Below are 13,456 nucleotides of genomic sequence, written 5' to 3'. Positions count from 1 at the left end.
AGTGCTCTGTACTCCAGTCTTGTAATCTAACCAGATATCTGGTAGAAATGTACACGATTTAGAAACAGCACGAAACTCCAGCAAGATAAATTCATTTGATGCAAAACCATTTATCTTTATTTACAGATCAAGTATAACATTAGGAACATTTAATCATCTTGGAGAGATTACCATCACCACAAATAAAACAACCTGAATCCTGAATGAAGGATGACTGACAGCTGCAGCGGAGCGAACCGTTGACGTGAACTTGACTTAAATATTTACCAGCACCTCACATTAAACTGTGAAATGGCTTCTGAACACTTCAAATATAGTTCACGAAAACTTTATTGTGCTTTATAATGTTTATGTGGCTTTCATGGGGCTTATTAATAACATAGAATAGTATACGCACTATATTGGATTTGGATTGGTCTCGTCTGACCGATACCCCGATCCAGCAGAAAAGACCAGTAACGAAGCGATACCGATACTGAATATCGGATCGACCTACCCCTATTATTTATCATAGTGCTCTATCACCTGCTGTCTTTCTTACCTCTTTTCTTTCCTGTGTGTCTGCAGTTCAAAGTTGACGGGGAGTGGTGGACGTGGATTGACTATGAATGCTTTCAGGAGCTCATTAAGGGATACGAGGAGAGCGGAGGCACCAAGAGCTTCTCAGCGATGGACTATATGGCCAAGACCCCCAGCTGGGCCATTTTTGGGGCCCGAGAAAGGGGATTTGACCCTTCGGACACACGTTTCCAGAGAAAGAATAAGACCAAAGATATCTCAGGGTGTTGATGTTACTTGTCCCATCCTACTTTAAGTCTTTAGAGTAATTTGTATTTTTAATGAATGGAATAGATGACTTGATTGACTGATTGACCCAAGATTAAAACTTATTTTTATTATTTTAGCCAAGGCTCAGTTTGCTCTCCAAGACCTGTCTTAGGGTTGAAATTCTGGTTAGCATATTCTTGCAGATAACTCTTTTTTTTTTCTCACGCTGTTTTAATAAATGTTAGCTGCTGTTTTTAGTAATGGTCACAGTAATAAAAAATGTCATTTCCAAGTCCTGTTCACTCGGAGCTCTGAATGTAATAGCTCTGGTAAGAATACCGACAGGAGGACAGAACTGAAGAACAAGTGACTTGAATTTAAGAGTACTCTAAATTTGGAGTACTCATGGGGAAAGAACTGCAAAGGAAAAATATCACTATAGTTAGCTACGTTAATATCATGTCACCCCAAACTGATATGTGTGTTCTTTTAGACGTTTAGAGGGCAGTTGAGTCAGATGGGACTTTGAATGGAGCGGTTCTTACAGGTCGGCCCATGATACAGCTGAAAGCTATTTGGAATCAGAACTGCCCCACACAGTAAATATATCTGTAACAACCACTCAAGACATTGAAATGTGAAATTGCAGTTCTTACCTTTTGCATTGTCTTATGCTGTTGTCTATTTTTTTGTCTTGGGTATTTCTACACGTTGTTGATGTGTATTACATATGTCACTACAGGCTTTTGTTTTTTGTATGTATTTTATCATTCTTTGCCTTTTTTTGTCTTGCGAAATGTTATCATAATGCAGTTATGAGCCTGATGTTTGTCTTTTATTGGGTTACACTGATATTGTAAATACAACCAAAAGCTATCTAGAAACTGCATTTGTTATTCATGCACATCCAGGTGCATTGCAAATGAAATTGAGTTTTGTCGTAGCTGCTTTCTTGGCGTCGTCTTAAGGCTTTTTGCTGTTCTACTGGGGTTTGAATGTTATTGTAAGAAAAGGGAATGTGCTTGAACTAGGTCACAGTCGTTTCACAGCTCTGAATGAAGCTGAAATCTTTGGTCTAAGTGACAGATGAGAGGCGTGATATTAAGACCAGACTCAAGAGTTCTCTGCTTTCTGTCCCTCTGTTCAAAGTAAAGAGTCAACTGGTAATGCTGTGTTTATCTGTAGTCAAACTGGGATATTTCTACTTCCCTCGCAAATATATATAAGTTCACAATGACTTCTCTTGTCTCTCGATTATGACAAGTTAGCAAAAGTTGGTGTCCACTGAGAGCATTTACAACTGAAAGTTCACTGGACTTGACTACACTTTTGATCCCAGCCTCTCCTAGTTGTTTAAACATAACAGAAACAGAGAGATGTGTAATGGTCTGTGACAAGTGACAGAAAAGCTATTTCACACCGCTGTGAAAAGGTGTCGCGCTGATCTAGGCTAATGTGACACTGTCTTCCTCATGCATTTTAGTCTGTTTAGGGAATTCACCACCCAAATACACTCTTTTTGTGGTCCATGAGGGCATTTTATTCTGAATTGAATTGGGTTATATTTGTGAAGTCTTTTGATTTTTGCAACCTCATATATGAAACATTGTTTGATTTGGATGTTTTTTCTTTTGACAAGTAGTAGTGTCATGGTAATGTGTGCATTTTTGACACAATTCAGGTTCGCCGAGTGAAGGACTGTCACCCCTTCTTAGTGTACAGTATATCGGGTAATTTCCTTTGATGTAGTGCTTTAAGGTATTTTTGGTTTAAAGGCTTAGAATAGCCTATTCTCTTCAGTTTTCATGTACCTTATGTGTCTAGCATGCAAAGTGCAGGTTGTTTTGTTGGAATTTGGAATTATTCAAGTTCATGTTCTTTTTATGTGCCTAAACAAATCTTTAATTTTTCAACTTCCATTACTAATGGATTTCTCCATCATGAGATCTCTCGGCTATACCACCCAAAACCTCAGTCCTCAAATGGGTTTCACGGAGCGAGGGATAAGAGACAAGCTGTACTGGAACAGCATGAGCCTCCAATCTCATTACCTCTGTCTCAGCTTCTGTTTTCAGCCTCCAGTTTTAATGTCCTCTGAACGTTTTTAAGGGACTGAAACCCAAGATCCTATGCTTAATGGGAGAAATTATTTATATGGACAGTAGGCTTTTTTTTTAAACAACAAGCAGGAGCAAAGAAATTGCCTTTAAGCTGTGTTTTGATGTGTTGTCATAACAAGTGGATGGACTGACTCAATTGACAGCACAAAGGCACATGGAATATCTAAGGCACAAATTCAAGGGCTTTTTGGCCCTTTCATCAAATTTCAACACTTTGGCTTGTCATTGGAACTTGATTTCAAGTAAAAATGTTTCATAGGTTCTACCACAACTTTGATTGTCTCACAGATGTGCACACTAAACGTCTTGCACTGCAAAATGGCAACAATCTGGTCATTTTTGGTCGCAGGATATTCAGAAATTTAAAAGATAAAAGGACGACAAGCTGTGTTTTTTAATTGTTTTAGTCTTTTTTCTTGAATATGACACATTGCCTAATTGGCTCCTTATATAACTATATATTATAACAACTGTGACTTTAGTCTATGCTTTAATTTGTCTGTGTCCCTACAGCATTTTAAATGTCTTGTCATAAATATCAACATAAAATTTTGTCCAACAGTATGTTTAATTATCTGATATAAAAAAGATAAAATAAAAAACAATCTGAACCAACTCACAAAAACAGTTCACCATTGTTAAACACCATTGCCAACAGTTATTTCATTGACTAGGCAAGATGTCTTGTAGTGTGCACTAGTGATAGTTAATGGTTGGGTCTAGGGATTGGACTGTTTGACAGGTATGTTGTTCCAGGACCAACAAAAGATGCTGATCCGGGAACATGTCCTACTTGGCAGAATCATGGCCATCACCGCTGCTTTTCTACCTTTCTCTAAATCCAACACTAACCCACTGCCTTCACAACTGAGGTGGGCAGGAGCCAATGGCAGCTCTGTTTTGTGGCCGAGAGGCACAAAGCTCTGGGCTTCTTGTCAAAAAGACATATTTCGCTGGAGCCAAACTGAGCTGTCCTCTGCCAAAAAGAAAGTTGCTTAAAATGACAGCAACAGCTCTCAAAGCTCTCACCTACTTCAGATTCACTCAGAGACGCAAGTGGAGACCTAACAGAATATGCTTCTGTTTGCTTTCTTACAAAATATTAAATTAATCTTAGAACTTCTGCTGCTTTTAATTATCATTGTTTGCTTTCTGTAAGAGCAACATCAAAACCGTGATAGGAGAATCATCTCTACTAGTTCCCTTATTAACTGATGTGAGTCAATTAACTTAAGGGTTGCAAGTTACACTGTTTTGTCTGGCATATGGATGTTTCTTTGCTGGAAGATTTGCATTTTAATTAAAAATCAGCTTAAAGGGATACTCCACCACAAAATGAAAATTTTGTCATTAATCACTTACCCCATGTCGTTTCAAACCCGTACAAGCTTCATTCGTATTCGGAACACAATTTAAGATATTTTGGATGAAAACCGGGAGGCTTGAGACTGTCCCATAGACTGCCAAGTAAAGGCCCCGGTATACTTCAAACAAAGTTCGTTTTCGTTCTTCGTTTGGGGTAAAAAGAAGTTCGAAAAGGTTGAGCGACGGTATACTGTTTTGGAACATTCTGACACCCTTGCGTTGCTGGAGGCGGGTGTAGATTAATGTAAACATGCGTCGTGACGCTCCACGTATCCCCTAAACACAACAACGATCGAAGGTGTGAGACGGGGCCCAATGGTCAGAATATTATAGACAAAAGAATAATGATTAGCAGCCGTTCAGAGTCAAGTATTACATTTGCAATACAAAAGAACCATTCTGTTTCCATAAACAGTCCTTAATGGGAAGTGTGAATGTCTCATAGTCTGAAAACTTTAGCATTAGTTTTAATAAACTGTAGAGTTAGTTTGTTACTTTATTTTATTAGTGTTCATTTATTTTATTAAATTGTTAAATTAAATTATAAATTGTTATACCTTTTTATATTTTATGTGGTGTAATGATTTACTTTTGATAAAAACAAAGGTTTATAATTGTATTCGTTTGGCATTTCATTTATCGTATACCCTTTAAATTCACTTATTGAAAGAACAACAACAGCAGCAGTATGGTGTAACATTTATTTGAAACATGTATTTGGTACTTGCTACCTTATATCTTTACTCTTTCCTTTCATGGCTTTGGAAAACTTGTCTCTGATGTTTCTCTGCGTCGCTTTTTGCATAACTCCGGGTCGTCGGAGTTAAATGCTTTCTCTGAATCTATTAAGTATGTCCGTGAGCGATCGTACAGGTGCGAACATATCTGTGCTAGCTCAGCTATTCGACACATTTGATTTATGTTGCTAGAGATAGGAGATGTTGTTCTCTTGCCTGACCTCCGTTGAATGAGATAGAAGAGAAAGAAGGTGGAGTTTCAGAACACACCTACCGACTGCGTAACCACCACGGACCAATGGAAACTCAAAGGTGTTTAGGAGCCAAACAAACTCCCCCAGAAAGTTTGCTTTGGTTAGCTGTTTCGAACTGCTGAAACAAACTCAAAACAAACTTCATTTCGGCCCGATTTTGTTCAAAATGACGTCACATCAGTTCGTTCTTCAATTTCATTTGAAGTATATCGGGGCGGTAACACTGTCAAGGTATGAAAAGCATCATCAGAATAGTCCATCTATTCTGTAGTGCCATTTTGATAAATCTGAGCAGGGCTGACACAGAAGAGCGTATGCTGCCTGCGTACTGCTCAGATTTGCCAAAATGGCGCTACACTGATTTGGAGAGACACCGAGAAGAGGAATTGTTGAATAAAGTCATTATTTGTGTTTTCTTCTTGTACAAAAAGTATTCTTTTCGCTTCATAACGGTTACGGTTGAACCACTGATGACAGATGGACTATTCTGACGATGCTTTTCATACTTTTATGGACCTTGACACTGTTATTGGCAGTCTATGGGACAGTCTCAAGCCTCCCGGTTTTCATCCAAAATATCTTAAATTGTGTTCCGAAGATGAACGAAGATTTTACAGGTTTGGAACAACATGGGGGTAAGTGATTAATGACAAAATTTTCATTTTGGGGTGGAGTAACACTTTAATATATTTATCAGTAAATCGCAATTTATAAGTAAATCGCAATGTATCCCACATATTGCATATTATACATCTTAATGCCCATAAACAAAATGCCAAGTGTGTACATGTCTGGGATCCATTGCTGGCCGTAGGTTAATTATATGGCAACCTCTGGTCTTCTTGCCATCACAGGGGTCCTGACTGGTGAAAGAGGGCTAATAATATATGTGAATGACTAACGATATACACAACACCACTGCCTGTGCACACTGAAAAAATGGCCTGCAGGCACAAGGCCAGCTCACAGCGCTTAAACTGCAACACAGTCTTAAAACTAAATAAAAATTATGATACTACAGTTTGTTTTGTTCAGCAGTGTTCTGTTCTGTTTTTTGTTCTGTTCTTTTTTGTTTAGTTTAGTTTTTTGTTTTCACTTGACATTTGGACATGGTACTATGGCAGTGCAGTGTTATTATTTTATTCATTTATTTATTTTTAAATTACATTCTTTGAAGTACTTCAGAGTAAATACATGAATATGATAATACCCAGAATTAACCTGCTAACCTTTGGATAGCTTAAGCAGTGCTTAATGTTTGACGCTTTCTCACACTCTTTGCTTATGGTTTTGTTCCATTTCTCAAGAAGTTGCTGAGACAGAGATTGTGAAGTTTGATGTTGATTACAGACCTTGTGTGGAGCGTCTTTTCACAACGCCTGGAAATCCTTAAAGTAACAGTTCACGGTCACAGCGATTCTTGAATTAACTGGTAACTTGGTCTGTTAATCACACAGATCTATTGTATGAGTTGAGAACACTTGGAATATAGAGTTATAGGGTCATATGGAGTAATTTTTTAGTTTTTATGGTACTTTTGTGTCCTGTTGGAAGCTTAAAGGTGCTGTATGTAGGATTGACACCGAGTGGTTGAACTAGGTATTGCAGTCCAAATTCAAAATATTGGAGAGGGTGTTTTTTCACCCGGCCCCTCCTCCTCAGACTTGATGCACAGGCAGGAACAAGCACACTTGACGATGAATGAAATGAAATATGCTGTGTTTTCCACTAACTGGCAACCCGGGGTGCCGAAATACAATTGGGTTAACTGTCAGTGGGTGGGTTTCACAAACCAAAACAAATACCGATATTCCGGCCCTGAACGCACATTTTCAAAGGAGAATAACTGACTGTAGAATTGGTTTTCAGATAAACAAGTATGTTAACTTAGCATGTTTCTTAAATATCTGCAAACATATTATGGTATTTTTATGTTTTAGTAGAGTCAAAATCTTACATACAGCACCTTTAAAAGCCCCCCTCTCTCTCTGTTCACTCTAATTGCATGGATTGACCAGACTTCAGGATTTCTCCTTTTGTGCTCCACAGAAGAAAAAAGTCAACATAAATATTGACATCATTTTCATATTTGGATGACCTGTTTCTTTAGGAGCGTCTGAATATGCTACAGCTGCTATGTACAGCTGCTCTTAGGGCAGAGAGGGACAGCTTGATGCCAGTTGACACAGTGTCACACCTAAATGTGTCCTCATGGGCCTGAATAAAATCCTTCACTTCTTGCACCATTCTCAGCGTGGATTTTATGTTAATGATCTTGCAACTGAATTTATGTTAAATCCAAATAATTACCCATTTACCTACATAAATCACAACCTTTGTTTTTAATAAAAAGGTATCTGTATTGCTGTCGATATCAGTGATTATTGGCCTTGATGCTTCATATAGAATGGAAAAGAATCCCTAACTCAGTTTTGGGGTTATTCTGTTAAAATGGCCTTGTATTAACAAAGATACAGTGTGTCTTTAACACGTGTTGACACACACAGCGAGAGTAAAGCCTCAGTGAGCAGAGCGCCAGCTATTAACCAATGTGTAATGGAGAGCTCAGAGACACACCTGTGTGTCATTTATCTTCTCTTCAGCCCAACACACACCGTCTTCCATCCATACTTCAGACTTCCTTCCCTAGCAAATATGTTTAGCCCTCAAATCCTTCTTAATACAATTTCCCTGTGAAAACGCAACATGTTCCACCTGGATGCCTTTAACTTTGCAAGGTATTAGCTTTGCACTGTTGGATTCAGCTGTGCTGTCATGAGTTTTGGGTGGTTGTGCCTGAACAGTATGAGGAACTGGGTCAGTACTGGTACATTAAAAGGGATAGTTCATCCAAAAAAAACAAACAAACAAAAAAATTGTGCCATTTAGTCATCCTATTGTCTTTCCAGACCTGTATGATTTTTGGTCCCCATTCATTTTCATTGTATGGAAAAGAGCAGCATGAACACTATTCAAAATTTCAAAATATCTCCTTTTGTATTCCTAAGTATATTATGGCACAGTTCTATATATAAAGTTAAATATATAGTATATTCAACTTTATTTGCATACAGTATACTCACGTAAAGCAATATTTACAATTTAGCAAAAATCAACTGCTTGATTGTAGCAACTATATTGCTCTTGTATATGTATATATATATATATATATATATATATATATATATTATATATATATATATATATTTTTTTTTTTATAGAAGGAAGCAAGTCAGGTGAGTAAATAGTAAAATTTCACATTCTTAGAACTGTTCCTTTGATATGCAGATTTTGAAAAAAAAAAAAAAGTTTGGTTACTATTATGTAAAACAAGTTACAAGCACACTGCTTTTTTGGCTAGGTTTGGGCGCTAGCTGGAGCGTTGCAGGTTGCTGTACTTAGGCTAATGAGAATAAATGAATCGCTTTTTCATTTCTTTCAAAGCATATTCACACGCTCTGACACAGACTCACTCTGTGAAGCAAAATTGAGAAGAGCGTTAAACCGGTTAACCGGTTAGCTTCTCATCACTCTGCAGTTACTACATTTCCAGAGACAGGTAAAAAGCAAGTATGTTGGAGCGACTAATACTTCAGTAAACCTTCATCGCCGGACTGACAGGAATAACATTGTGATTTCCTTATTTCATAACCGGAGTCATTTTTCAGCTCCAATAAACTCTACCTTTAGTTGCAGTTTCCCGAATCAGCAGCGTAATATGACAGGTAATCCAGTATTAAAAATGTTCTCTCAGTTTATGATTACAATATCTTTAAAGTTTAAGCTTTGCTTTGGAGAAAGTGAGTTTTAAAGTGTCATCAATATCAGCCGGGTGTCAGGTTCATTTCGGGCTTAACTTTGAGGTCAGCTTATCCTGTGCTCCTCTAGTGACTGATGTCTAGAGAAAAATCCCAGCATGCTCCACAAAGTGTGTGTGAGTCACTGTTTCAGCCCCTGTGTGTGTGAATCAGCTGGTGGAAGATTTTAGAGCACACTCAGGCCGAGAAATGAGGAGGATTTTAATTATCACATCATTATATCACTGTGTGTGCCGTGTGCATGAGAGCGAGTGAATTGGTTTCTGTTGCATTGTGTTAGTTATGTGGTCCAATGTGATGGGGCATAACATGCTCAAGATGTTCACTGTGAAGAAGGAGCATGCAGGGCTTAGAAATCTTTTGAACAATCAATGGATAGGATCATTTCTCTATGCGAATTGTTTGTTGCATGTCCATTTGTGTTGATGACCATATATGGTATTTCCTGAGCTTCAAAATAAAGGTGTCTGCTAATTTTTTAAAAAACATTTTCTGAAGAACCACTTTGCTTGCTTGTGCAGTATTAAAGGCATAGTTCACTCGAAAATCATAAATGTTGTTCCAAACCTGTATGAGTTTTTTCTTCTGCTGAGCACAAAAAAAGGACATTTTGAAGAATATTGGTAACCAAACAGTTGCCTTATGCAGTATGCAAAAACATGCAAAAACATACTATGGAAGTCAAGTCAGTTGTTTGAGCTCAACAGAAGAAGCAAACTCTTAGACTAATTAAATTAAAATATAATTTTAATTAAATAAAATGTCTGTCAGTCATATTGTAACTAAATGTTAATTATATATATTTTAAGAAAAATGTGATTTCATCTTTACTTGTAGATGCTTTGCTTAATACAGTTAATGTAGTCAAATTTTATGGTTTGTGCAAATCTGAATTAGTATAAGAGTGTTTTTCAAGCATGACCATTATAAAGCATCACAAGCTGACTCAGAATCATGAAGCCCGCTCTTTGATTCTCAATGGTAAACATGATCTCTGTGTGCTTTGATGAATGAGTAGGCTCGCTCCTTTGTCAGTTTTCACAGGGCTGTGAAGGGGGGTTCATACTGTGCTGATTGCTTTGCTGCTTAGTGAAATGTTTTCTTGTGTGTTTGTGGTGGTGGTGTTATTTTCTTCCCATTTCCTCTTCTTTTTTTCTTATCAGCACTTATTAAGATTCCAGGGTTGAGGTGTGTGCTGGCTTTTCTCTTGCACACACACACACACACACACACACACACACACACACACACACACACACACACACACACACACACACACACACACACACACACACACTCCACAGTTCTGTCCAGGCACAGTTGACTACTCTTTGAAAAAGAGAGATTGCTTTAGCAACAGAAACTGATATAATTTCATATTAAATAATTAAAAAAAAAACACATTTTATTCATACAGCATGGTTTATCTTGAAAAAAAACATTTTTTCTTTTTTTACCAGTGCAATATTTTTGCAGGGCCGTTAATAGCATGAAATGGACTTATATTTTCCCCTGCTCCCTTTGACGTCACAGCTCAGAATATCACCAGTGAAGGGCTTAAGACTGTTGTGTTCTTGTTGTTGTTCACCAATCAGTATTGTCATGACATCATTTCTCTTCATTTTGATACAATAAAAGTGTCTTACACTTGTCAATGTCTAACTATCAAAGATTATTACTTGCATATACAGGTGCATCTCAATAAATTAGAATGTTATGGAAAAGTTTCATTTATTTCAGTAATTAAACTCAAATTGTGAAACTCGTGTATTAAAGGTGCAGTGTGTAATATTTACAACGATCTATTTACAGAAATGCAATATAATATACATAACTATTTTTTCAGAGGTGTATAAAGACCTTTCTTAATAAACCGTTATGTTTTTATTACCTTAGATTGAGCTATTTCTTTCTACATACACCGCGGGTCCCCTAACATGGAAGTCACCACCATGTTTCTACAGTAGCCCTAACCGGACAAACTGCTCTACAGAGCGTTTCGTCACTTTGTTGTTCTTGCGAATAAAACACTGACACAATGATGAACAAGTACATTAACATTCACAATACCATCGACTTTTGTTCTATAATTAAGTAAATATAACTGCTTGATTTACCTTTGTAAAGAAATCTCATTGCTCTCTGCTGTCTTTACTGATGACATCTTTACCTGGGGTGAGCGGGGACTGAGCCGTTGGTTGCAATTCACAACCTCACCACTAGATGCCACTAAAAATTACACACTGCACCTTTAAATAAATTCAGTGCACACAGACTGAAGTAGTTTAAGTCTTTGGTTCTTTTAATTGTGATGATTTTGGCTCACATTTAACAAAAACCATCTTAATCTCAACAAATTAGAATATGGTGACATGCCAATCAGCTAATCAACTCAAAACACCTGCAAAGGCTTCCTGGGCCTTCAAAATGGTCTCTCAGTTTGGTTCACTAGGCTACACAATCATGGGGAAGACTGCTGATCTGACAGATAGTCCAGAAGACAATCATTGACACCCTTCACAAGGAGGGTAAGCCACAAACATTCATTGCCAAAGAAGCTGGCTGTTCACAGAGTGCTGTATCCAAGCATGTTAACAGAAAAAGTGTGGAAGAAAAAGATGCACAACCAACCGAGAGAACTTAAGCCTTATGAGGATTGTCAAGCAAAATCTATTCAAGAATTTGAGTGAACTTCACAAGGAATGGACTGAGGCTGGGGTCACGGCATCAAGAGCCATCACACACAGATGTGTCAAGGAATTTGGCTACAGTTGTCGTATTCCTCTTGTTAAGCCACTCCTGAAACACAGACAACGTCAGAGATGTCTTACCTGGGCTAAGGAGAAGAAGAACTGGACTGTTGCCCAGTGGTCCAAAGTCATCTTTTCAGATGAGAGCAAGTTTTGTATTTCATTTGGAAACCAAGGTCCTAGAGTCTGGAGGAAGGGTGGAGAAGCTCATATCCCAACCTGCTTGAAGTCCAGTGTTAGGTTTCCACAGTCTGTGCTGATTTGGGTTGCAATGTCATCTGCTGGTGTTGGTCCATTGTGTTTTTTGAAAACCAAAGTCACTGTGTACAAAGAAATTTTGGAGCACTTCATGCTTCCTTCTGCTGACCAGCTTTTTGAAGATGCTGATTTCATTTTCCAGCAGGATTTGGCACCTGCCCACACTGCCAAAAGCACTAAAAGTTGGTTAAATGACTGTGAGATTCTGCGTGAACATCTTGTATCTTGTATCTTGTATCTTGTGTCTAGGGACATTGTGCCCCAAAGTGAAGTGCTAAACTTGATTCTTGCTGATGTGACATGTTTATCTAAGCATTATGTAATGGAATTAGTTATGCTGGTCTGGCAAGTTTTCTCCAGACTGTTGATTGTTTCACTTCTGCAAAATGTTATATATATGTGACCCATTGGGCACAATAAAATTGAGCTTAGAATGAACTGCACTTTGTGTGTCTCATTCTTTGGTCCCGGGAACCTGGTCTCCTCTGCTCAGTAGCCTAACCTGAACCAGAAATTATAGTTGCGATCTCGAAGGCAAGAATATACGATTTATTCTTACAATGACCATGGTGTTGGTGTGCTTGACTGGCCAGCAAACTCACCAGATCTGAACCCCATAGAGAATCTATGTATTGTCAAGAGGAAAATGAGAATCAAGAGACCAAACAATGCAGATGAGCTGAAGACCACTGTCAAAGAAACCTGGGCTTCCATATCACCTCAGCAGTGCCACAAACTGATCACCTCCATGCCACGCCGAATTGAGGCAGTAATTAAAGCAAAAGGAGCCCCTACCAAGTATTTTTTTTTTTCCATTGGTCTTATGAAGTATTCTAATTTGTTTGTTTTTGTTAAATGTGAGCAAAAATCATCACAATTAAAAGAACCAAAGGCTTAAACTACTTCAGTCTGTGTTCAATGAATTTATTTAATATACGAGTTTCACAATTTGACAAACTTCTAATTTATTGAGATGCACCTGTATATTCAGATATTTGGATGGATGACAGATGGACGGGGCTGATTGATTGATGGGTGGGTGGGTGTATGGATGGATGGAAGGATGAATGGATAGATTTTAAAATAAAATATTATTTTCAAATAGGCCTATTGTAAATTGATTACTACTCCATATGAAGAGTCCAGATGCAAAAGTTGAATTTTTTTCTAAAATGAGCATTTTTATCAGCCTCCTATGTGTAGGTTCAGTATTTCACTTTAATGGCAATGAACAGTTTCTTTTCTTTCCCATTAAAAAGTAAAATAAGCTTGACCCTGAGAAATTAACGCACGTCAACTTCGCACAGGGCCTCGCACCCCCTTCCGACGGCCCTGGATGGATGGGTTTGGGGGATGGATTTAATGGATGGATAGATAGGTGGGCTG

The 13,456-nt window shown here is 37.9% G+C and overlaps 1 protein-coding gene across 1 annotated transcript in view; it reads left to right on the top strand.

Moving 5' to 3' along the window:
• LOC122147693 overlaps positions 1–1,604 on the top strand; it is a 43,077-nt gene extending 41,473 nt beyond the window's left edge. The window contains exon 6 of the mRNA XM_042771056.1: positions 568–1,604. Within this exon, the coding sequence (XP_042626990.1) occupies positions 568–814 (247 nt within the window). The 3' untranslated portion in view covers positions 815–1,604. The remainder of the gene's footprint in view (positions 1–567) is intronic.
• Positions 1,605–13,456: the final 11,852 nt, after the last annotated feature.

The sequence above is a fragment of the Cyprinus carpio genome, chromosome A15 (genome assembly GCF_018340385.1).
Source record: "Cyprinus carpio isolate SPL01 chromosome A15, ASM1834038v1, whole genome shotgun sequence".
Classification (NCBI taxonomy): domain Eukaryota; kingdom Metazoa; phylum Chordata; class Actinopteri; order Cypriniformes; family Cyprinidae; genus Cyprinus; species Cyprinus carpio.
Note: the sequence above shows the minus strand (reverse complement) of the source record. Positions and strands in the feature narration are given on the sequence as shown.